Source organism: Protopterus annectens, chromosome 14.part0, assembly GCF_019279795.1.
Source record: "Protopterus annectens isolate FY-2018-M chromosome 14.part0, PAN1.0, whole genome shotgun sequence".
Classification (NCBI taxonomy): domain Eukaryota; kingdom Metazoa; phylum Chordata; order Ceratodontiformes; family Protopteridae; genus Protopterus; species Protopterus annectens.
In genome coordinates, this window is record NC_056748.1 from 976,055,851 (window position 1) to 976,079,580 (window position 23,730).

At 42.3% G+C, this 23,730-nt stretch overlaps 1 protein-coding gene across 1 annotated transcript in view; it reads right to left on the reverse strand.

Annotated features, from left to right (window-relative positions):
• Window positions 1-23,730, reverse strand: part of ERCC6 (ERCC excision repair 6, chromatin remodeling factor) — a 1,256,800-nt gene that overhangs the window by 1,033,792 nt on the left and 199,278 nt on the right. Inside the window, exon 5 of the mRNA XM_044056771.1 lies at window positions 21,913-22,033. Coding sequence (XP_043912706.1) covers window positions 21,913-22,033 — 121 coding nt within the window. The remainder of the gene's footprint in view (window positions 1-21,912; window positions 22,034-23,730) is intronic.

The following is a 23,730-nucleotide window of genomic DNA, read 5'->3' on the forward strand; positions in this document are numbered from 1 at the left end:
AGAAGGGAAATTCCTGCTAAAGCGAGGAGGCTGAACTTGCTGAAAGTCTTTAACTGTCTGCACAGACTTGACCTTGTCTTCCATCTTCTTGAGCATTTCCTCTGCTTTGCTGCCAAAAAGACGGTCCTTATGCAAAGGTGCATCTAAAAGCTTAGCTTTGACAGGCTCTGGTAGGGGCTGCTCCCTGAGCCAAGCGTGCCTTCTAATAACAGAGCCAGTATCTGTAGCCCTACAGGAGGCTTCTAGAATGTCAAAACCACAATGTAATGAATGTTTATTGACAAGACTGGCAGAATTCAGCAAATCCTGCATACCCCTACTCTCCGCCAACAGAGGCACACTTGCTATCCTACACTTAAATAGCTTCCAAGGTGTGCTTCTGGTACTTCAGCATATGAAAAAGACAATTAGTAGACCTAATAGCAAGAGTGGCAGAGGTATAAACCTTTTTACCCCACCTATCTAGGTTCCTAGATTCCCTGTCAGAAGGAACAGGATTTTTAGTAACAGTGGCCTTAACTCCTTTAGAGCCTTGAGAAATAACCTCTGGATCAGCCAACAGATTCTTGAAAAGAAACAAATGAGAAACAGGGACTCTATAGTACCCGTCAGGTTTCCTGGGAGCAGGATGAACCGAATTTGGAGTCAAGGAATTTTCCAGAAAAACATCATCAACTACCTCCAACACAGGTGGAATAGCCAAAGGCTTATGCTGAGGCAAATCCAAAAACTCCCTAATCCTTTTCTTAGAAAGGGGATAATCCTGACTTTCCCATTTAAAATGCTCCCTAAGAGTATTTAAAGTATCACCAAAAGAAAAATCTTCTGGAGGAGCAGCAGAAGGGATGGACTCCTCTGCGTCTAAGTCCTCAAAAGGAGAGAAAGCCTCAGAAACTTCCACTTCATCAACAGAAATGCTAGAAGTATCAGAACCTGAATAAGACAAAGCCTCAGGAGAGACATCCCTACCTCTTTTTGAAGGTGGAGGCTGTGAACCCCTAATAAGAGTCAAAAGGTCATCAGCCATTTTAACCATTTGAGAATGAGGGGAACAAGAGGAAATGGGAGCCTGTTTCTTCACAGGCTTACGATTGGAAAATTTACCTGCAAGTCTGAAGGACTCGGGAGGCAACCGCCGAAGTTGCAGCTGAAGTCGTCGGTATGAGCTTGCTGTCTGAACGAAGAACGGAGGCCTCAGACAGCAGAGTCAGCTTAGCAGCTCCGGATCCAGCTGAAGAGGCAACAGGCAAAAGGTCAGAAGGCAAAATGGAAGCCAGAGGCCTGGGGGCTTCTGAAATGGTCTCAACCGAGGCCTGCGGTTGAAAATCTGCGGGCTGCAGGGGTTGCAAAGACACCTCACTGGCTACCGCATGACTGACGACCAACTTAACATTATCCGAGGACTTGACCTTCAAAAGCCTGTCGCGGTCCTTATCCTTACGTTTCTTGGGGATATCCAAAGCCTGAAGACCAGTGGACTCCATACCGACAAATTAGGCCAAACTCCAAAATGTTTAGCTAAAAGCTTAGCCCGACGACGAATAGTATGCGGATTAAAGGAAGCACAGAGATCACAATTAGGAACGTCGTGGTTAAGGCCTAAACAAATAATACAATAGGAACGAAAATCTCTATGGGGAATCTGCTTTCCACAGGTAAGACAATTATTAACCTTTTCTGACATTCGTTAAGGCAAGAAAAGAGGATCTGCAATGGGGTACTTAACTGCAGTTGACTTCAACTTTGTAGTTGGAAACAAAAAAGGTAAACTGCCAACCGGCTCTCGTGCAAGAAATGCTTCTGCTTCGGGCTCCGCGGCAAGGAAGACTAAGGAAATGACGTCAGCTGTCTCCTTTTGTATCAGACGCCCTGACGTCTTTTACAACCGACAGCTGATGTCATTTTTATTTACCTTTGGTATTCTGGCCGATCGAGGGCTACCGGGAGCCAGATAACCCATTGGTTAGGACTGCAACAGTGAAACATGATGAACATCAGCTAAACTGAGCAAATGTATATGAAGCCTATGGCGACACTTCTGTCAAATTGTGTGGTTAAATTCAGTACAAAAAGTGTGAAATAAAGTATCATGGGCTTTCCCTAACAAAAAAAAAAAATTAAAGAGTGGGTGCTTCTGATGACAGGCAGAAGAGCCCAATCACAGGAACACCTTCTGAGCAGAGGTTTAGATGACATGAAATGAATGGGTCTAGGCCCAAAGATGGAGACAGACAAAGGAAAGATTTTTCTAACAGAAAAACTGCAAGACTGCAAGAATTCTTGTGATTGAAAACAGATACAGAATAGAAGACAAGGACAACCTTTCTTTTTTAAACAAGATTTGACAAAAGTAGGTAGCCCAATGGTACGGAAGCAAGGAGTCCAACTGTGCCACCATCAACCTGAGTTTAAGGATGGACTCTGGGCACTAGTAGGGTTCGCTGAGGGCTAGGACAAAATGGCTAATGGCCAGCTCTTGTATTCCTGGGGAAGGGTTTGGGAAACTCGGTGCCTATGCAACAGGACATCTCAGATTAATGACGGGGAGGTGACAATATCTTTATGCTGAAGTGCTAGCCGTTGCCACAGCTAGGGACTATGACAGGTTGCTGTGACAATGATGGCCCCTGGCTCCACACTTGCAACTCCCCTTAGGATCCTCTGCTCCCGGGGCTCTAGAAACCATTACTACAATGTCAACTTCCCAAGAAGTTGGCAGAACTATACTGAAAATGGTCCCATCCTGAATATTCAGGAGATCCACGTTTAGGCAGGCATGGGGACCAGGAAGTACAGCCAAAGGCTCTGTAAAGTTGGAAAAGATTAGGAAAAAAATCTGCTAAAAGCACATTGAGATAGCATGGGAATAATTTTGATAACCAAATTCTAAATGCATCAAAGGAAGAGGGAGAGAGTTAGATGATAATTGATGAAAATGAGGGGTACTCTGGGCAACCTAGGAAATTTTTATCTCGAGTAATCCCCAACTAAATGTTACTGACAATGAATCTCCTCTAATCTTTTATTTTGCTAACTTTGAATATTAAGCTGTGTACACTGGTGCAGGGGGTGTGCATGGGCATGACTACCCAAATACATGACAGCAATCCATGATGGTCACATGTCAGGATGAGTGGTTAGATGGACAATGGTACTACATAGCCCCAACCAAAAAGGAGGGGTTAGGGCCATTCACACAGACAAAATTGCCCTCATGGTGAAAATGCTGGTAAAAGAGCAAACTCCCCAAAGTTTTCCTGAACAAAGGTTCCTCCATGTGCCTGCTGCCCTAGGGGACTTGAGGGAAGACTCCACTCACTTAGGGAATAAAAGGTCTTGAGTTTGATGGGAAGAAACTTGATGGCTGGCCTGTAGATGGAGGGAAAGCATATAGCACAAAAAAAAAATCTGAATTTTCTTCATCAAGTTTTATCTACAAGAATCCATGGTTTGCACCTAGTACTGAAAACTATTTGGCATTTAACATTGTTAACATCACTTTACATTAAATTAAATTAACCAGATGGCAGAAACAAGCAGTAAGCCTCTCCAGCTTGCCTTTTTAATTGCTTTAACATTCTCTCTCTCTCCTCTTACCCTTTTTCCACTTGTCCCATGCTCTCATGAATGCCTCTGTGGATCTCCTCTCCCCTATCCATTCTGGTAATCCAGTCGATAAACCCACAACACTCTCTGTGAAAAAGTACTTTATGAGATCCAGGGAGTATTTAGTCCCTAAAACTACCTCTGCGACTCCTCTCTTTCACTCTTTTTCCCTTCCTATTCAGACTGGTCCCTTCACATCCCCATAACATGATCTTGTTCACCAACATCGTGCCAGTGTCTTTATCCTGACTTGAAGTGAGAAGACCTCTAGCTCCAACAGCCTCTGGTCATGTTAATTCTTCTCTATCCAGTGGACCATTTTATCTGAACACCTTCCAGCAGCTTGATATCCTTTCCCCTCATATGGCCTCTTGAACTGCATAGTGAATGCAAGGTGTGGTTTAACTATGGCCCTGTAAAGGGAAAGCATGATTTCTTTGCTACCAAAATGTATTTGCAAGGACACACCCCAGCATTCTATTTGCTTCTGACACTGCCCTCTCACCCAGCTCTCATTGGTCCAGTACAAGTGGGATTAAAACTCACAGATTCATTTCCTGCTCTGCCACAATCAGTTGCACTTGTCCCAGCTGATGGATCACAGTTGCTATGGCCCAAGTGCAATAATTTGCATTTGTCTGTAGTGAGGCTCATCAGCAACATTCCTTCCCAGTTATTCAGCTTTTCCATATCCTTGGCTAGAGTCTTCCTCTCCATTCTCCGCTGCTTCATCTACCTGTGTGACATCACCAATGTTCTCTACTGTCTCAGAAATGTTTCACAAGAAATACACCAAACAGATCTGAACCCTGGACAGGCCCCTGTGGTACTTTTCACTCATTATTTACCCAATTCCTGACACTGCCTTTCTGAACTGTAAGTATGGGGGGGGGGGTGTTTCCTCTCAATCACTTTATTCAGATATTGCACTTAAGTACAAAAAGTGAATCTTACTTTGCATCAAAACTATGACTTGCCTACTCACCAATTATGTTGGTTCTAAGTTCTTCATAAGGACAATTGATGCTTCTATTAACTTATTTCTGCACCGTTCTATTCTTGAGAGCTGCTGGCACTTTCCTTGAAACACATCACGTATGTTGCAACAGGCTTTATTTGCACTGATAGCGTCCTGAAAACCATTTTAACCATGTAAGCAAATCAGTACAGTCATCACTGCTACAGTTTCTCTTGATTTAATTTCTCCAAGTTTTTTTGAGTTTCTAATATCATGACGGGAATGGACCCCATTCCTAAGTCCTGGTATGATTAGAGCTCATGAAATTATTGCTGTTTCAGTCTTTGATGTTAGCCAAGAGTGCTCTTTTCAGCATCCACAATATGCGCAGAATTGCTTCCTTCTCTAATTCATACAGAGTTACACATATCGACTGCATATCTAAGTACAAATGCAAATTCTTCTTTATTAGACCCACCACTCCTACTGCTACTGGAACTGTCTGGGTATCCTTCTTCCACACTACTCTTGTTTATGCCAGGAAATCCTGATGTTTTGTGACTCAGTCCATGGGAAAAAAATGACAAAAGTAGCACCAGTCATTGAAACTGCTACACCTATGATTATAGTGTCTTATGTAGAGAGAGACTGGCCTTATCTGTGTTTTCTCACATCTATTTTTTGCATTGCTGGCAATGAGTGATTCCTTGTGATGCACACTTCATCATTCTCATAGTTTTGTGGTTCATGTTGCCAATGTTCCCAGCTAATTCTAAACTATAGTGTTTGTACAATCTCAAGTGCAATAGTCTTGCCATCTTATTGTGCCTTTCAGTATACAAGTCCACGCCACAAGTGCATCACTCCCAGCAACAAGAGGTACAACTGTTCAACTGTTTCCAGTTCTTTTTTACAGAACTTGCATATGTCTGTTTTTCTGACATGTTCAATGAACTTTGCAAAACCAACATGTACACAAGTCCACTATCCTGGGCTGTCATCATTAACTTTAATCTTTTGGTTTCAATTCCTGAGTCAAATATTGGTCACCACGAGATTGTTCCATGAGATCTCCTGTACTTGTCACTAAACATCTCCTTCCGTCTCATCTGATCCTTTTCCCTTGTATTCTTTCTTTTCTTTTTTGGCACATTCAGTTGCTGTCTGATTTTTATTTACTTCTGGTTTAAATTTCTATTCCTGTTTGACACCAAAATGCTTCTTCTAAATTAAGCAAGATATCATCTTAGACTTCTTCTCCTTATGTTTTAAAACTTTCACTATGGATCTGATGAGGTCAACAGATGTGTGCTGTCCCACGAATGTAAATGTATACATGTAATGAACTTTGAGGAGAGGAGTCATCACTGCTATTTGTTCTGTGTAGCATTTGAGGTGCCTCTGCAATGCTGTCACTGCACCCAAACATATTTACTCTTTGCCTTCACACTGTACAGCTGTATTCATGCCTAGCTTAACACAAGACAAACACCCTTAAATATTAGGAAAATTAACTTTTTAAATGGCTACAATTTGAACCAATTTACTGTACTTCTTATTTTTACATTCTGCACGTCAGTAGCTTTTAACCCAATTGATTATTTTGTGTTCTGAACATGTTAAGCTACACAGGTTTTTTTTGGAGAATTTTAAATTAAATGCTTCAAAATGATCTTCTGATATTACCCAGTATGAAACTGTAGACCCATGTCTAGTTTACATTCAACATTGTTTAAATTTCAGCATTTCTTGCCAATAAGCTGACTTGCACTCTTGCCTGAGTGCCTGTGATGCATTTTTAAATTTCACTGCATCAACATTTTTTCCACATCAACAGTACCAACAAACAATTAATTTTCAGGTTTCTGCTTCAATATCCCTTTGAACAGACCTGTTTTTCCTTTTACATATATTTTAAAATGTCACTTTCCATCATAGGTTCTATAACACTGGTTACATGCAAGACAATGCATCCTCTAATGTTTATAGCCACATCTAGCACATGAGGCTACTGTTTCATGTTTCATATTTTCTGTGTATCTCACACTTCTCTATTTCCTTTAATGTTACATTACCCCATTAGGTAACACCCTGTTGTATAAATATATGCCATCTAACTTCAAAGTAAAACGACTACTTATGCAAGCCTTCACTATGTACATACCCATCTTACATTGAAACTTCTATGTTTTGTAAGTGTCTTTTGTGTCTGCCTTTCGTTTTAGGTCATGGCTAAAAATTATCTGTGGACCAGCCAACCAACGTGGTTAAATAAACAAAAGCAGGCATATTTATTTTCTCATTCTGCCATTCTATCTCATACACACACACAATCGTGAAACTCACAAGTATCCCTAAATTATTTTAATTCATCCACTTGCAATTTCAGTTGCTTTACATGTGTCCACAGCTTCTGATAAGGTCAGATTTTCTTCTCTTAATAATGTGTGGCTTATTTTGTCATTTCTTTTAATAGTAAACAATTAGGGGGTTACTTATAAAACATGAAAATCAATAAAGTCACAGTCTGTGGCTTGATTCTTCAGCTCAGTTATGCATCTGTAGTACCTTGCTCTCAAGGAAAAAAACAGGAAGTTCTTCATCTTTTCAGACTTTTCAACTATTCCACTTTCAGTAAGCAGTGCATCAAATTTCTGGATCTGCACCTTCCAATTTTCTGCCAAATTTCTGTACTGCAAGAGAAATCCTGGTGACTGCAGTGAGAAGAATCTTCTAGGCACTGTACATCACACATATGCTCCCTGCGTAAGGCATAAGGGATAAAGGTGACATACAGATGCAAACAATCAGAACTGAACTGCCCCAGGAGGAACAAAATACCCTCAAGGACAAAAGAGAACAATGTACTTTCAGAAAGAAAGGGAAGCAAGGAGGACAAAACAGCACAGAGCAAGAACTAGAAAAGACGGAGAAGGAGTGAGGGACCGAATACTGAAACAATGAAGAGAATAACATCTACTATTATGGTCAGATTTTACACAACTGTATTATGCCCTTCCATGTCACTGCTGCAGTATGCTTTACAGAACAGATAGTAAAAGAGCTAAGAAGGAAGCTGGGAGGAGGAAGACACAGAACAGCCTTCTACAAACCCATGCAGAACAGCCCTGGCAAAACCCGTCCTGGCCCTGAAAATAATATCCAATTTATAATGTTCACTAAAAGTATGAACAGAGAACCAAGTAGCAGTCTCAAGGATGGAATTCGTGTCCAAATCCTTGAAAAAGGCACCAGATGAGGCAACCATCCTAGTATAATGTGCCTTTTGCAGATGATTTGTCATGAAAAGAATAACAAGAAATGGCCTTAGAAATCTAGGAAAAGATTATTTGCTTTGAAACAGCCAAACCCAAAGTCCTGAGATAAAAAGAAACAAGAAGTTGCTCAGACTTATAAATTGCCTTTGTTTTACTCAAATAATACCAGATAACCTTCTCAACTGTAGACTGCGGAGAAGGAAAAGAGGAAGGAAGGTGACTGGACTGACTGATGCACATTTCATTAACCACCATGGGCATAAAAGGAAAATTACTTTAGAGAGACACCCTATCTCTGTGAAATACTATAAAAGAAGGAATAACCATAAATGCCTGAAGTTCATACATTCTCTTGACTGAAGAGCCAACAGAAGAACAGTCTTCCAAGTACAATAAAGCTGAGTTAGCAGGATCAAAAGGAGCCTAAGTCAATTTTTTGGATACAAAATTGAGGTCCCAAGAAGGTGAAACAGGCTTTCTGGGAGACCTGATATGAGGGACACCTTTAAGAAACTGCTTGATCTCAAAGAAGAGGCCAAAGGAGGACTCAAGGGCAGACTAGCAGAGACTGCTGATAGGTGAGCTTTTAACTGAAGAATATGCCAACCCAGAATACAACAGTTCACAGAAATAAGTGAGAACTAGAGGAACTCCCACAGAGAGGGGATCCTGATGATGTGAGGCATCAGACAGATTTTTTTTTCCATTTGGACATATACGATTTTCCAGTAGTGGGTTTCCTGGCCTCTTCAGAACCCAGAGCTCTTCCTCAGAAAAAAAAGGTACCACACACAATGTATTCTGAAGAGTGGACAGGTGAGGATGGATAACTGATCCCCTGTCTTGTCTAATAAGATCCACCCAGTGAGGCAACTTGTGGTGATTACCCCTGGCCAAGTGATAAAAAAAAAGGAGAACCAATGTTGTCTGGGCAAAAAGGGACTTACCAGCAAGATTTTGGGCGATTCCCACCTGATCTTGTGCAGAACTCATGGCAACAGAGGAAGGGGTGGATGCATAAAAAAAACATTCCCTTCCATGGAAAAGACAGGGCGTCTTCTTTCCAAGTCAGAGAATGTGGTACTCTTGAATAAAATACAGAAAGTTGTCTGTTCAGAGGCAAGGCAAAAAGATTTACCCGAGGAATAGACCAGCAATGGACTATGTCCTGAAACATGTCTCTGAAGCATCCATTTGTGAGCTTGTGTTCTGGACCTGCTTAGTAATTATCCCAGTAGATTGTGCACTGAAGGAATGTAAACCACATCTTTACAGAATGGATACATAACTAGATCCCATGCCTGCAAAGAGATAAGACCTTGTACCAGATCACAGTGGTACTGTCTGTGAAGACTTTGAGGGAACTGGGGGTGGAAAAGGGAATGAAAAGCTTGTGGAGCCAGAAGCAGAGCTCTCATCTCTTTTACATTGATATAATTTGACCTCTGATGAGGAGGCTAGAGACCCTGGACCTTTACAGGGCCACAAGAAGCCCCTCCACTCAAGTCAGAGGCATCCATGCACAGCTCCAGAGAAGTAAACAAATCCTGAAATGTTAATCCTGATTGAGAGTTGTTGAATCCACCAAGGAAGCTTGAGTTCGAGACAAGGAAGTAAAGAAGCAAGGAACTCCAGAGGGTGGCAATATTGAAGTCACACTAATTTGAGGTACCACTGCACCTTTCTCATATGGAGCCTAGCAAAAAAGCATGGGAATAGTGGAGGCCATAAACCCCATAACCCTGAGAAATTCCCTGGCTGTGAGAGGACAGAGGAAGGAATGACTGGAAAAAGATCATTGGAGACAAAAAGTACAGTTGTGTACATTTACCATAAATGTAGATATTTAAGTGTATTCGCTGTTGCAGTCATCACTTTTGGGTTATCTGCTTGCAGTAGCCCTCAGTCGGCCTGATTAACAAAGTCTTGGGTCCTGCGTCGGCTGCTGTCCCTTTTTCCATGACGTCAGGTCGTCAGGGGTATAAAACATGCAGCCAACGCCATTATATCAGTTTTTCTTGCCCCAGATGTCAGGTACCCACTTACTGGGAAGCAATTAAATCTATAAATATACAAGGTTATACCTCCAACAAAAAAGCAAATACACCCAAAAGCTTTTGAAGACAGTAAAGGAAAGTAGAGGTATATCCAACAAGAAAAAGAAGGGGGCTGGAGGAAGGGTAACCAGGACTGCAACAGTGAATACACTTGAACATCTACATTTATGATAAGTGTACACAACTGCACTGTGTTCTTCGTGTTTCACTGTTGCAGTCATCACTTCTGGGTAGATTCCCAAAGTTAAGGATGGGAGGAAGAATTGAAATAGAATTAGGACCAGCTAAAAGGCCCTGCAAGACTGCAGTGGCAAAGCCAGCTCTGGATTTAGAGAAAATCGGCAGATGGTAATGCTTGGTGAAAGTATCTGCAGAACTCCAAGTAGCAGCTTCTAGGATGTCCCTGGTAGGGATGCCTCTGAGAAAGGCTGTAGAGGTAGATGCAGCCCTGGTAGAGTGGGGTCTGATCCCCTGTGGGATAGGTGTTCCATGGTGTTTGTAGCAAAAAAGAATGCAATGGTCTATCTATTTGGAAATGGTTTGCTTTGAAATGGCCTTCCCCTCTGCCCCTGCAGCAAATGCCACCAGCAGTTGATCAGATTTCCTTTGAGGTTTAGTTCTGTCCAAGTAGAATCTAAGTTGTCTGTGCACATCTAAGGAGTGCAGAATCCATTCCCCTTTGTTCTGTGGATTAGGAAAGAAGGTTGGCAAATGTATGGACTGATTACGGGCCACATTGGATACCACCTTGGGCATGAAGGAGGGATTGGTCCTGAGGGACACCCTGTCCACATGAAAGATGATGAAAGGATCTAATGCTATGAGGGCCTGTAATTCAGATACCCTTCTTGCTGAGATGATTGCTAAAAGGAAAGCTGTTTTCCAAGAAAGGAATTTTAATTCCGCAGTGGTAGCTGGCTCGAAGGGAGGAAGGGTGAGCTTTTCCAATACAAAGCTGAGGTCCCAGTCTGGAGTACGAGCTCTCCTGGGTGGTCGTAGATTTTTGGCCCCTCTGAGGAACTGCTTAACAGTGGATGAGAGAAGAGGGGTGGTTCTGTGTTATAATGAGCTGAGATGGCTGAGGCGTGAATTTTGATGGAGGAGAATGACAGGCCCTTATGAAGCATCTCAGTTAAGTATTGTAAGATCTGAGGTAAATTGGGCACTGTTGTGCTCATCCCTTGAGATTGGTTCCAGGCACAGAATCTTTTCCATTTTCCAGACTTTCTAGTACTAGGCCTCCTTGCCTCTAAAATGATATCCATCACTGGTCTACTGAGGGATGGTAAAGGAGAAATTATGTAATTATGTAATTAGCCAGGCTGCTAGATTCAGTGTTTGAAGTTGAGGATGCAGAATTTGGTTCTCCTGCTGAGACAATAGAGTAGGAGTCTGAGGCAGGTGCCATGGGGCCCACAGTGACACACTGCGCAAGAGGGGGTACCAGTGTTGGTGTGGCCAGTCTGATGCAATCAAAATAGTCCTTGGTTTGTCTTGTTTGATCTTTAGTAGTACTTTGCAGAGCAGAGGCAAAGGAGGAAAGGCATAAACTGATGTTTTTCCAGCTGAAGGACAGAGCATCCACTTTCCAAGTTTGTTTGTGGGGAGTCCTTGTGCAGAATGTGTCCAACTGATAGTTTTGGGGGGAGGCAAACAGGTCTAAATCTGGGCTCCCCCATTTGCTTGTCAACATGTTGAAAATCCTTGGTTCCAGTTTCCACTCGTGTGGGTCCATGAGGTTTCTGCTTAGTTCGTCTGCCAGTGTATTTAGTTTTCCTGGCAGGAATTGAGCTTGTAAATGCACCTGATAGCTCAGGGCTGTGTTCCACAATGCCATGGCCAGTCTGCAGAGAGGGTAAGAATGTGTACCCCCTGCTTGTTTATGTACCACATAACAGTGGTGTTGTCCGTCTTTATCATTAATTGTCCTGGATGAATGAGTACTTGAAGGTTGTCAGAGCGTTCTGTACAGCTAACATTTCTTTTTGATTGATATGCAGGTGCATTTGACTTGGGTTCCATTTGCCCTGAATGCACTTCCCTGCCAGGTGGGCTCCCCCAGACATAGTCTGATGCGTCTGTTGTTAATGTTTGGATGGCAGGGGGTAATGTGAATGGTAGTCCCCTGTTTTGGTGGCAGGCCTCTGCCCACCAAAGGAACTCTAGGCGTAGGCAAGGTATGATAGGAATCATTGCCTCTAGATCCTGTGAATGTTGATACCATAGGCTTTTGCGATACCACTGCAGTTTCCTCATATGCAGCCTTGCATATGGAATTAGAAGAATGCAGAAGGCCATTAACCCTAAGGCTTGCAGTATCTGCCTTGCAGATAACTGGATTTTTGTGGCCACTTATTTGAAGTAGGTTGTCAAATGAATCCGTTTCCCTGGCATGAGGAAAGCCATTTGGGAAGTTGTATTCAAGCTTGCTCCCAGGAACATAATTTGTTGACAGGGTACCGATTGGGATTTCTTTTCATTTATGGTGTACCCCAGACAAGTCAGTACCCTTCGAACAAAGGCCAGATGATTCAAAAGTATGTCCTGGCTTTCTGCCTGAATTAGACAATCGTCCAGATATGGGTATATTTGAATATTTCTTTGCCTGCAGAATGCAATGACTGGAGCTAGGCACTTTGTGAATACCCTGGGCGCAGTAGATAAGCCAAAGGGCAGTGCAGATAACTGATAGTGCATGTAGCCTGCTTTGAAGCGTAGGTATTTTCTGCAAGACTCCCTGATAGGGATGTGCCGGTATGCTTCTTTTAAGTCTAGTGTTGCTAACCATGCATCTTTGCCTAGCATAGGAAGCAGCTGGTGAAGAGTCAGCATCTTGAATTTTGGAATCACCAGAAAGGTATTTAGAGTAGAAAGGTCCAGGATAGGACGCCATGTATTGCCTTTTCTGGGTACCAGGAAAAGTCTCAAATAGAACCCTTATCCCTTTTCCTCTTCTGGTACCAACTGAATAGCCCTCATGTTTGAGGGAGAGAGAGATACAGTACTTGATTGTGGGCATCTTTCCATTGATTTGGGGGTAGATCTTGCCACCCGCTTGGTGTTGGTAAGGTGTGGAAGTGAAATCTGTATCCTTGGGACACTATATTTAAAACCCATTTGTCCTGGGTAATGAGTTCCCAGTTTTTGGCCTGCAGGCCAATCTTTCCCCGTAAAGGAGCATTCAGTTGGGAAGTGCTTGGAAGTTTTAGAAGCAAGTCATTGAGACTGTTTTCCATAGGGGGGAGTCTTACTACTCCCTGATTTGGGTGTGGAAACCCTCCACTGCTTAGTCTTGTGTGTCCCCTGGGACTGAAACCTGGGGTTTCTGGTATGTCTGGGTTTGGCTTGAGAAGACCTTGAAGAGGCTGGAAAGGATCAATTCTTAGAGGGCCAGTGCCTACTAAATCTAGGAGGCAGAACTTGTAAGAAATCTTTAACAGTTTGCATAGATTTAGCTTTATCATCCATCTTTTTAAGAACTTCCTCAGCCTTGTTGCCAAACAGGCCGTCCTGATTTAAGGGAGCATCCAACAATTTAGCTTTAACATGATCAGGTAAAGATTGCTCCTTAAGCCAAGCATGCCTTCTGAGCACAGAACCAGTAACAGCAGCCCTGAAAGAGGCCTCTAAAGAATCAAATCCACATTGCAAAGTATGTTTTCCAACCTGTTCAGCAGAATACATTAAATCCTGTAATTCTTTATTTTCCGCACAGTCAGGAATCAACATCATTTTCTGTTTAAACAATCCAATAACATGTTGTTGATACTTTAACATATGAAACTGGCAGTTTAAAGCCCTAATGGCCAAGGTTGCAGAAGTGTAAACCTCCTTACCCCATCTATCCAGTGCCCTGGAGTCTCTATCAGAAGGGGTAGGATTTTTAGCAGTAGAAGCCTTAATACCCTTGGGTCCCTGTGAAATAGTCTCATAATCCGCAATAGGATTTTTAAAAAGGAACTTGTGTGAATCAGGAACCCTGTAATATCTGTCAGGTTTTCTGGGAGCAGGAGGCAAGGAATCAGGGGCCAAACATGATTCTGAAAAAGCATCATCAACAATGTCCAGTACTGAAGGAATAGCTAAAGGCCTATGCTGAGGCAGGAGTAAGAAATCCCTAAGCCTCTTTTTTGAATCAGAAAAATCCTGGCTTTCCCAGTGGAAATGCTCCCTTAGAGTATGTAAGGTTTCACCAAAAGAAAAATCCTCTGGAGGGGAAGCAGAGGGAATAGAGTCCTCTGCATCAGAATCCTCATAAGTAGATAAGGGCAAATCCAGATCATCAGAAGAATCAGAAAAATCAGAATCCTGGTCAGAAGGATCATAAACAACTTCAGTCCTAGGTCTCTTAGAAGAGGAAGGCTGGCTTTCACTGATAAGAGTTATAAGATCTTCAGCCATTCTTATCATTTGTTTTTAGGCATAGAGGCCTGAGCATGCAGTCTGGGCGTTGGTTTTTTTTAGGCATGGTTCAAGATTTAGGCCTAAAAGAAGAAGGAGGCGTCGGTTTAATATGCAAGTCCGTAGGCCTGAATACACCCTCAGAAGCCGGTGCCTGCACAGCGGCTCTGGACCCATCCAAGGTAGAGACATCCGCAGGTTCCATAGTTGAAACATCTCGCGGCATACCGGACTCCGAATGGGTCTCAGTAGAGGCCAGCGAATTAGAAGTAGCGGGTATCAGGGGCTGCGAAAGCGCCTCACTGAGTACCGGTGAACTGGCGACTGGCTTAGGAGAAGCGTTGTTGGTAGTTTTGGACCTCGACGGCCTGTCTCTGTCTTTATCCTTGCGTTTTTTCAGAATCCCGGTAGTCAGATGGCTAACTGATGACATTTCTGGATAATTAAACTGAGAACCGAAATATTTTGAGGTGAAAATATACCGATGACAGATAGTGCGCTGATTAAATAAAGCACAAAAATGACAGTACGGGACGTTGTAGTCAGGGCCTAGGCAAGGAATACAGTACGAATGAAAATCTTTATGATGTATTTGCTTTCCACAAGTAATGTAATTATTAACTTTTACTGACATCGGAAAGGAGCAAGAAAAAGTTTCCCCAATGGGGTACTTAGCTTTTAGTTGAAAACTTCGGTTCTGAAACTCGAAAATGAAAACTTCAGGAGTCGGCGGACCGGCACTTGCGAACTGCTTCTGCTTTGGGCACCACATGGCAAGAAAGACTGATGTAATGGCGTCGGCTGCATGTTTTATACCCCTGACGACCTGACGTCATGGAAGAAGGTAAAATTCATACATACATATATTTGCTTACTTTTGTGTACTTATATTTACATGCACATATATATACGCAAATACATTGCCTATATTACTTTAACTTAGTGTGTTGTATTTTTATTAGAACAGAACCTATCTCTTTGTACTTACAGAGGCAGTTACAACCACTTTTGGGTAAATGTGAAACTGTCCTTAAAGACAGCACTGATTTTCTTATTAAACTTAGAACATGGTATTTAAAAGTTAAGCAATCTAACATGGATTGTCAGAATATATACATGGTTGTGTTAGATATTACTTCATTATTTACTGTCATACCAAATGAATATGGCATCAATTCAATAAGGGAATTTTTAAGTCACTCTTCCACTTTTACTGTTAGGCACACAGAGAACATTTGCATGTTGTTGGATATAGTTTTAAAAAATAATATCTTTATATTCAATAAGGAATATTATTTGCAGCAAGGGTGGCTATGGGAACCCGGTAGCAAATACATATGCAAACATTGTTCTCTATGAATGGGAGAAATCTTATGTTGGTAATGGAACTACCTTTTGAATGAAAATATAGTTTTATATCAGAGATTCGTAGATGATTGCTTTCTTTTATGGAAAGGAACATCCAGTGAGTTACAAGACTATATTATATATTTGAATAATACTACTTCCTTTCTACACTTTAAGGCTGATTATTCTAAGACATTCGTCAATTTTCTGGATATTTCTTTAACTAAGGAGAACAATGTTATTAACACTTCTGTTTTTAAGAAGGAAGTTTCATCAGGAAGATACTTGCATCGTCTAGTATGCATGCACCCCATATTTTTAGGGGTATAGTAAGGGGCAACTGGCAAGAGTTAGTAGGTTAAACACTGACAATGTCAAGTGTTTACAACAAATTGATGAGGCATGTGGAGACTTTAGAAGAAGTGGCTATCCAGAAGGTATGCTGGTAGAAGCTAGAGAACATGTAGTATCTAATAGGTATTCCATGTATTCATCTGTATTTTTGAATACAAGTCATTGAGACTGTTTTCCATAGGGGGGAGTCTTACTACTCCCTGATTTGGGTGTGGAAACCCTCCACTGCTTAGTCTTGTGTGTCCCCTGGGACTGAAACCTGGGGTTTCTGGTATGTCTGGGTTTGGCTTGAGAAGACCTAGAAGAGGCTGGAAAGGACCAATTCTTACAGGGCCAGTGCCTACTAAATCTAGGAGGCTGAACTTGTACGAAATTTAACAGTTTGCATAGATTTAGCTTTATCTTCAACTTTTTAAGAACTTCCTCAGCCTTGTTGCCAAACAGGCGGTCCTGATTTAAGGGAGCATCCAACAATTTAGCTTTAACATGATCAGGAAAAGATTGCTCCTTAAGCCAAGCATGCTTTCTGAGCACAGAACCAGTAACAGCAGCCCTGAAAGAGGCCTCTAAAGAATCAAATCCGCATTGCAAAGTACGTTTCCAACCTGTTCAGCAGAACACATTAAATCCTGTAATTCTTTTTTTTTCCGCACAGTCAGGAATCAACATTATTTTCTGTTTAAGCAATCCAATAACATGCTGTTGATACTTTAACATATGAAACTGGCAGTTTAAAGCCCTAACAGCCAAGGCTGCAGAAGTGTAAACCTCCTTACCCAATCTATCCAGTGCCCTGGGTCTCTATCAGAAGGGGTAGGATTTTTAGCAGTAGAAGCCTTAATGCCCTTGGGTCCCTGTGAAATAGTCTCATAATCCGCAATAGGATTTTTAAAAAGGAACTTGTGTGAATCAGGAACCCTGTAATATCTGTCAGGTTTTCTGGGAGCAGGAGGCAAGGAATCAGGGGCCAAACATGATTCTGAAAAAGCATCATCAACAATGTCCAGTACTGAAGGAATAGCTAAAGGCCTATGCTGAGGCAGGAGTAAGAAATCCCTAAGCCTCTTTTTTGAATCAGAAAAATCCTGGCTTTCCCAGTGGAAATGCTCCCTTAGAGTATGTAAGGTTTCACCAAAAGAAAAATCCTCTGGAGGAGAAGCAGAGGGAATAGAGTCCTCTGCATCAGAATCCTCATAAGTAGATAAGGGCAAATCCAGATCATCAGAAGAATCAGAAAAATCAGAATCCTGGTCAGAAGGATCATAAACAACTTCAGTCCTAGGTCTCTTAGAAGAGGAAGGCTGGCTTTCACTGATAAGAGTTATAAGATCTTCAGCCATTCTTATCATTTGTTTTTAGGCATAGAGGCCTGAGCATGCAGTCTGGGCGTTGGTTTTTTTTAGGCATGGTTCAAGATTTAGGCCTAAAAGAAGAAGGCGTCGGTTTAATATGCAAGTCCGTAGGCCTGAATACACCCTCAGAAGCCGGTGCCTGCACAGCGGCTCCGGACCCATCCAAGGTAGAGACATCCGCAGGTTCCATAGTTGAAACATCTCGTGGCATACCGGACTCCGAATGGGTCTCAGTAGAGGCCAGCGAATTAGAAGTAGCGGGTATCAGGGGCTGCGAAAGCGCCTCACTGAGTACCGGTGAACTGGCGACTGGCTTAGGAGAAGCGTTGTTGGTAGTTTTGGACCTCGGCGGCCTGTCTCTGTCTTTATCCTTGTGTTTTTTTCAGAATCCCGGTAGTCAGATAGCTAACTGATGACATTTCTGGATAATTAAACTGAGAACCGAAATATTTTGAGGTGAAAATATACCGATGACAGATAGTGCGCTGATTAAATAAAGCACAAAAATGACAGTAAGGGACGTTGTGGTCAGGGCCTAGGCAAGGAATACAGTACGAATGAAAATCTTTATGATGTATTTGCTTTCCACAAGTAATGCAATTATTAACTTTTACTGACATCGGAAAGGAGCAAGAAAAAGTTTCCCCAATGGGGTACTTAGCTTTTAGTTGAAGACTTCGGTTCTGAAACTCGAAAATGAAAACTTCAGTAGTCGGCGGACCGGCACTTGCGAACTGCTTCTGCTTTGGGCACCACATGGCCAGAAAGACTGATGTAATGGCGTCGGCTGCATGTTTTATACCCCTGACGACCTGACGTCATGGAAGAAGGGACAGCAACCGACACAGGACCCAAGACTTTGTTAATCAGGCCGACTGAGGGCAACCTGCAGGCAGATTACCCGAATGTAATGACTGCAACAGTGAAACACGAAGAACATCAGTGGTGGTTAACTTCGTGGCACCATGCAAATGGAGAATACTTGCATGACCGCCGAATCATACACCAATGCACTGTACGAACACGTACAGAAATGCATCTCGCCATACCCAATAGAACCAAGAGGCTCTCCTCAAAAAAAGGAAGACAATCTGGTGGTCCCCTGCCATAAACAAACTCTACAACAGGAGGAGGAAACTGATGCAGAATAATGTGAAGTCCCAAGCCTGGAAAATCTCTCTTATCAGCCTCAACAAAAGGCCGAGATCCCTCATCAAATCCTCTGAAGCTAGCTATGAAAACAGAATTGCAGCAGATAGTAAAGACAGCCACAAGGCCTTCTATAGTTACGTAAAGAATCTCCACGGCAATACCCAGATTTGCTCTGAGCTACTGCACAATGGTACCTCCTATGCCGAGCCAACAGATATTGCCAATATACTGGCTGACAGATTCAGTGCTAAGTTTACCCCCCCCCCCCAAAAGGACCAATCACAATATCAGTAGATTGCCAGGCACCTAGTAGTACTGCTGCACAGGTTAAAACAGCACCATCCAAGGCCAAGAATACAGCTTCTATGGGACCTGACAATATCCCTGGCTGTGTTCTACATGACCTACAAAGTGAACTGGCACCTCACCTGTGTGCCCTGTTCAATCACAGCCTCACCTCAGGCTTTGTCCCTACCAAATGGCACATTGTTACAGTCATCCCTCCCCAGAAAGGAGGAGCGACTACAGACCCTGGGGATTATCGCCCCATTAGCCTGACGAGTCTGATATGCAAAGCTATGGAATGCTTCATCATGGACCTAATAAACAAGGATATAGGGAATCTCCAAACTCTGGATCCTACACAGTTTGGTTTTGTGAAGGGTAGATCATGCCTGCTCAACTTGTTCGACTTCTTTGAGTCAGTCACCAGAGCTGTGGATGAAGGCAAGGTGGTTCATACAGCCTACATTGATCTGGCCAAGGCCTTTGATACCATTCCCCACTCAGGAATCATAGAAAAACTCACTAAGCTAGGCATCAACCCCTATATCACTAGGTGGGTTACAAACTGGCTCACAGATAGAACCCACAGTGTGAAAGTAGCTGACTCCAAGTCAGACTGCTGACCAGTCACGACTGGAGTACCACAGGGTTCTGTCCTGGGTCCTCTCTTGTTTGGCATCTACTTCTCTGAAGTCCAGGCCAACACGAAGGGACTCCTGGCTGACAAAGTTCACAGACGATTGCAAGTTGGGAGCTATTATTAACTCCCCAAATGATGTTGACATCCTACAGAAAGGCCTCAAAGAGACCAACGACTGGTGTCAGAACTATGGCCTTAAGCTCAATGCCAAAAAATGTGTCGTCATCCCACTTGGGAAAAACCCGGTTCCCTTGAATTGCCACACTGATGGTAGTCCACTGAACACAGAAGGCGTTATAAGAGATCTAGGAACACAGGTTAACAGCAACCTCTCTTTTGACCACCACATTGCCACTGTGGTCAGAAAGTCCTTCTATGTGGCACATCTCATTACTAAGGGTTTTGCATCCAGGAAGAAAGAGGTCATTGTCTCCCTCTACTCTTCCCTCATTAGGCCAATCATCAAGTACAATGCCCCATTTGGTATGTACCTCACTAGACACCTGCAACAACTGGAGAGGCCGCAACAGTACCTCACAAAGAGGATCCTAGGCCTTAAACACTTGTCCTATATGGACAGACTCAAAAAACTCCAACTATTCTCTGTCTCATATCGCCTACTTGGAGGCGAGATCTGCTTGACTTACAAAGCCATGTCTGACCCAGCTCTGTTAGAAATGCTACATCTAAAGAAATCTCAATCCCTCTGCACCACACACTCCAGAGACCTCATCCTCATTACCACAATCAACAGAACATGCTGGAGGGACAGGTTCATAACCAAGACACTGCCCATGCTATGGAATAGACTTCTCATACATGTCAAGCAGAGCACCTCACTGGCCCTCTTCAAGAGAAATCTTGATGAGTGGACCGGAAATAGAAAATTCACCCTGGGGATCATTCCAGTGGCTCTACTCGACAGAGGCACTAGGAACGCAGGTCGAGTGGCATGATGCCAGGGTAATCCTATGAGCTGGGGTTGGAAGGGCTCCAGGGCCATTAGCCTAGTACACATCTATGAACCTATGTATGTTTTTCATTTATATAAATGTAAGATTGCCTTTGGCATGTGTGTAAATTTAATAAAGATATTTGAAATGAGGTTTTCAGACAGTTGGATTGCTGCTGTTTTGACAAATATGAATAAATACATAGTCAAGGAAAGGAACTGTAGGAGAGGGGAAAGATCCAGTAGCTGGCCTACATTTGTACAAGGCAGGGGAAGGACTTGTCTGAGGTGAACTCCACAACAATCACTATTAGAAATTTTAACAGTCTGAAAAAATATACTAATTTTAACAACTGCAATTTCTGAAACTAATTTAACCACAGACACTTCATCAAGCCAGACAGGATAAGCAACAGAGAGAAAAGTTGTGAAAGATTTCCTCTCCAAAAGAGTTCTGTAGGATACAACTCCCAGTCAAATAGATGAAGGAAGGAGGAGTCAGTTAAATTAGAGGAAGAGCTGGATTGCTTTCCATCATCCTGGAGGGTTGCAGACAGGTCATTTAATTAAATACAGTTTTGAAGGTAACTTCCTAAGTGCGACAGTCATTTTGCACAAATTCTAACACGCAAGACACTTGTGCACATTGTGATGTCCTCAAGACTGTAAAGGTACTTAGTGTGCCTACTGACTGAAGGAATCTCTCTCTCATAGGCAAACTTGTGGAATGAGCATTCTGACATCTTAACTACAGTTGATGGATGGGTACAAGCCTAAAACAATTCCCTAAAGGAAAAAGTAATAAAATAATTTGGAACACCCTCCCTCAAAAAGGGAATTCTCAGTACAGAAAGAAGATGCAGAAACAGAATTTTCTTTTTTTAACTCTCAGTGCCAGTTTTCTCCACTTTACTGCAGGTGGAAAAATCCTGAAAGACCCTACATCTTGGTGGATTATGGGATAGGTAGAAGGAACTTGGCAGTCAAGAAAACTTTTGTTTGCCAAGTAATCCTAATACCTGTGGCATCAGTCCAGCTATTGAGGATGGACGTCCTCTTGTCAGATATTTCAATGTTCAGTTAAAATATGCGAATATTTAGAAAAAAAATAGTTTTTGCTGACTTCTGCACTCAAGTTTCAGACTTTTGGGAGTCCAGGTACTCTAGTAGAATCCTGCCATTTTTTAAGCAATGACTCAGTCATAAGTCATCCATCATTAACCTTGGTCAATTAAAGAGGCTCTTCAGCACAAGCGGTGAGTGGGTGGTTTGATGAAGTTTGTCAACATTCTCAAAGCCTTGTCCAAATTAATTTTATTTGCTCCGCCACTGAACTATAGTTATCTTAACCAGACTGGGGATACATAAACTTGATGAAAGGCGTTAACAGAGCTTATAAGGTAAATGTGCAGATGTGATAAGAACCGACAAACAAATCTACAAAAGTATCTGAGACACAGATCAATCAAATACGTCTTCACAAAGATAGTTACTTTGTACATATAGTTTTCCCAGAAAATCATGCATCACCTTATTTTCCTGCTGTCTCTTTGCAGACTCCAGTTTCTGCTTGACATCCTTGCTGCTGTTACTGTAAGGAGTGAGTTGTTCGACAACTTTGCTGACTTGTTTTAAGGACTGTCTACATGACCTAAGAAAGAAAAATAAAAGGACAGATTACTCACTCCTAACAACATGATTTGTCTGTGTTACAGCCTGCTCAGTCTCCAAACATAAGTGGGATCAAAGCAATGGTATGACTAACCACAACTTGTCTCACTAAGGACCTCACTTATGTTCACTACATGTCACCACGTTAGAAAAAAAATGTCTCCATTAGCCACTTACTATCAGCAAAGTTTTAAAAGTTGTAAACCAGAACAACTATATCCACCTCAAATTTCACTTATGGAATGTTGTACAAACTGTTCACAAGGGCGAATATACTGTGACCCAAGTAACCCCTGAAAAACTGCAATTTATGCCCAAGTAAATGAAATTAATTTTTCTAATTCATCATCCCCACCCCCCCCCACCCCATCTCCTTAAAGATCCTATCGTTCCATCCCCTTCCTTTGTCTTCCACAGAATAAGTGTGTGTGGGGAAGAGACAAGAAGCAAGGACTTACAGCTGTCATCCCTCTGTATTAGTCTTCTCCTTGCTATCTGACAGCTGCAGTGCCATGCTTGCGATGCTGTTGCAGGTGTGCACTTCCACATACATACTTTGTCTAGAAAAATGTAGGAGAACTCCTTTGCAGGTGCACACCACCTTCCCCATCCTCAGGGTTCTAGTATTCTGAAGTTAAAACGCCCAGCACTCCAGCAGGTAGCATTCATGCAGCATACTTCTGCAAGATACAAAGGTTTTAGGATGGGTAAGCGGGCATCAGCTTCTTGCCCCTATGGCGTTTTTAACACCTGTTACCCCTAGTTGAATGCTGGTTGTCTGAAGGACCCACAGAGTTATGAAGTAAGCCAAGTAAAACTAAATTCTCTCAGGTGTAACAATATGATCAATAACATTTTACTGAGTTTGATACACAGTTTCTATAAAAAAAATACAGTTCACACATTTGTTTTGATTTAATAAGATATGCAATAATAAAATTTTGTAAAAACTGTTCGCAGAGTATTTTTAACTTTACTTTACATTACTCGGCACAAGTAATATAGGTACCACACCATTTTCTAAAATGCTAATGAATTATCAGAAACTACCAAAATCACATCTATCTTTTCAAGAAAGTACAGTTGTGTACACTTACTATAAATGTAGATGTTCGAGTGTATTCACTGTTGCAGTCATCACATTTGGGTTATCTGCCGGCCTGAATACCAGAGTCTTGGGACTTCTGCGTCGGATGCTGTCGCTTCTTCCATGACGTCAGGTCGTCAGGGGTATAAAACATGCAGCCGACACCATTACATCAGTTTTTCTTGCCCCAGATGTCAGGTGCCCCCAAAATAGGAAGCAATTACATGGTATGTAATACCCCCAGCAAAAAAACAAATACTAATGATATAAGATATGCCAGACAAAAAATATAGGAGAGAAGTCAGGGGGCTGGAGGGAGGGTAACCAGGACTGCAACAGTGAATACACTGGAACATCTACATTTATGGTAAGTGTACACAACTGTACTGTTCTTCGTGTTTCACTGTTGCAGTCAGCACATTTGGGTTGATTCCCAAAGCTAAGGAAGGGTGGAGGTAGTTATGACGCATTAGGGCTGACAATCGGGCCCTGTAAGACTGCTGTGGCAAATCCAGCTCTGGATTTATAAAATATAGGCAAGTGGTAGTGCTTGGTGAAAGTGTGCACAGAGCTCCAGGTTGCAGCTTCCA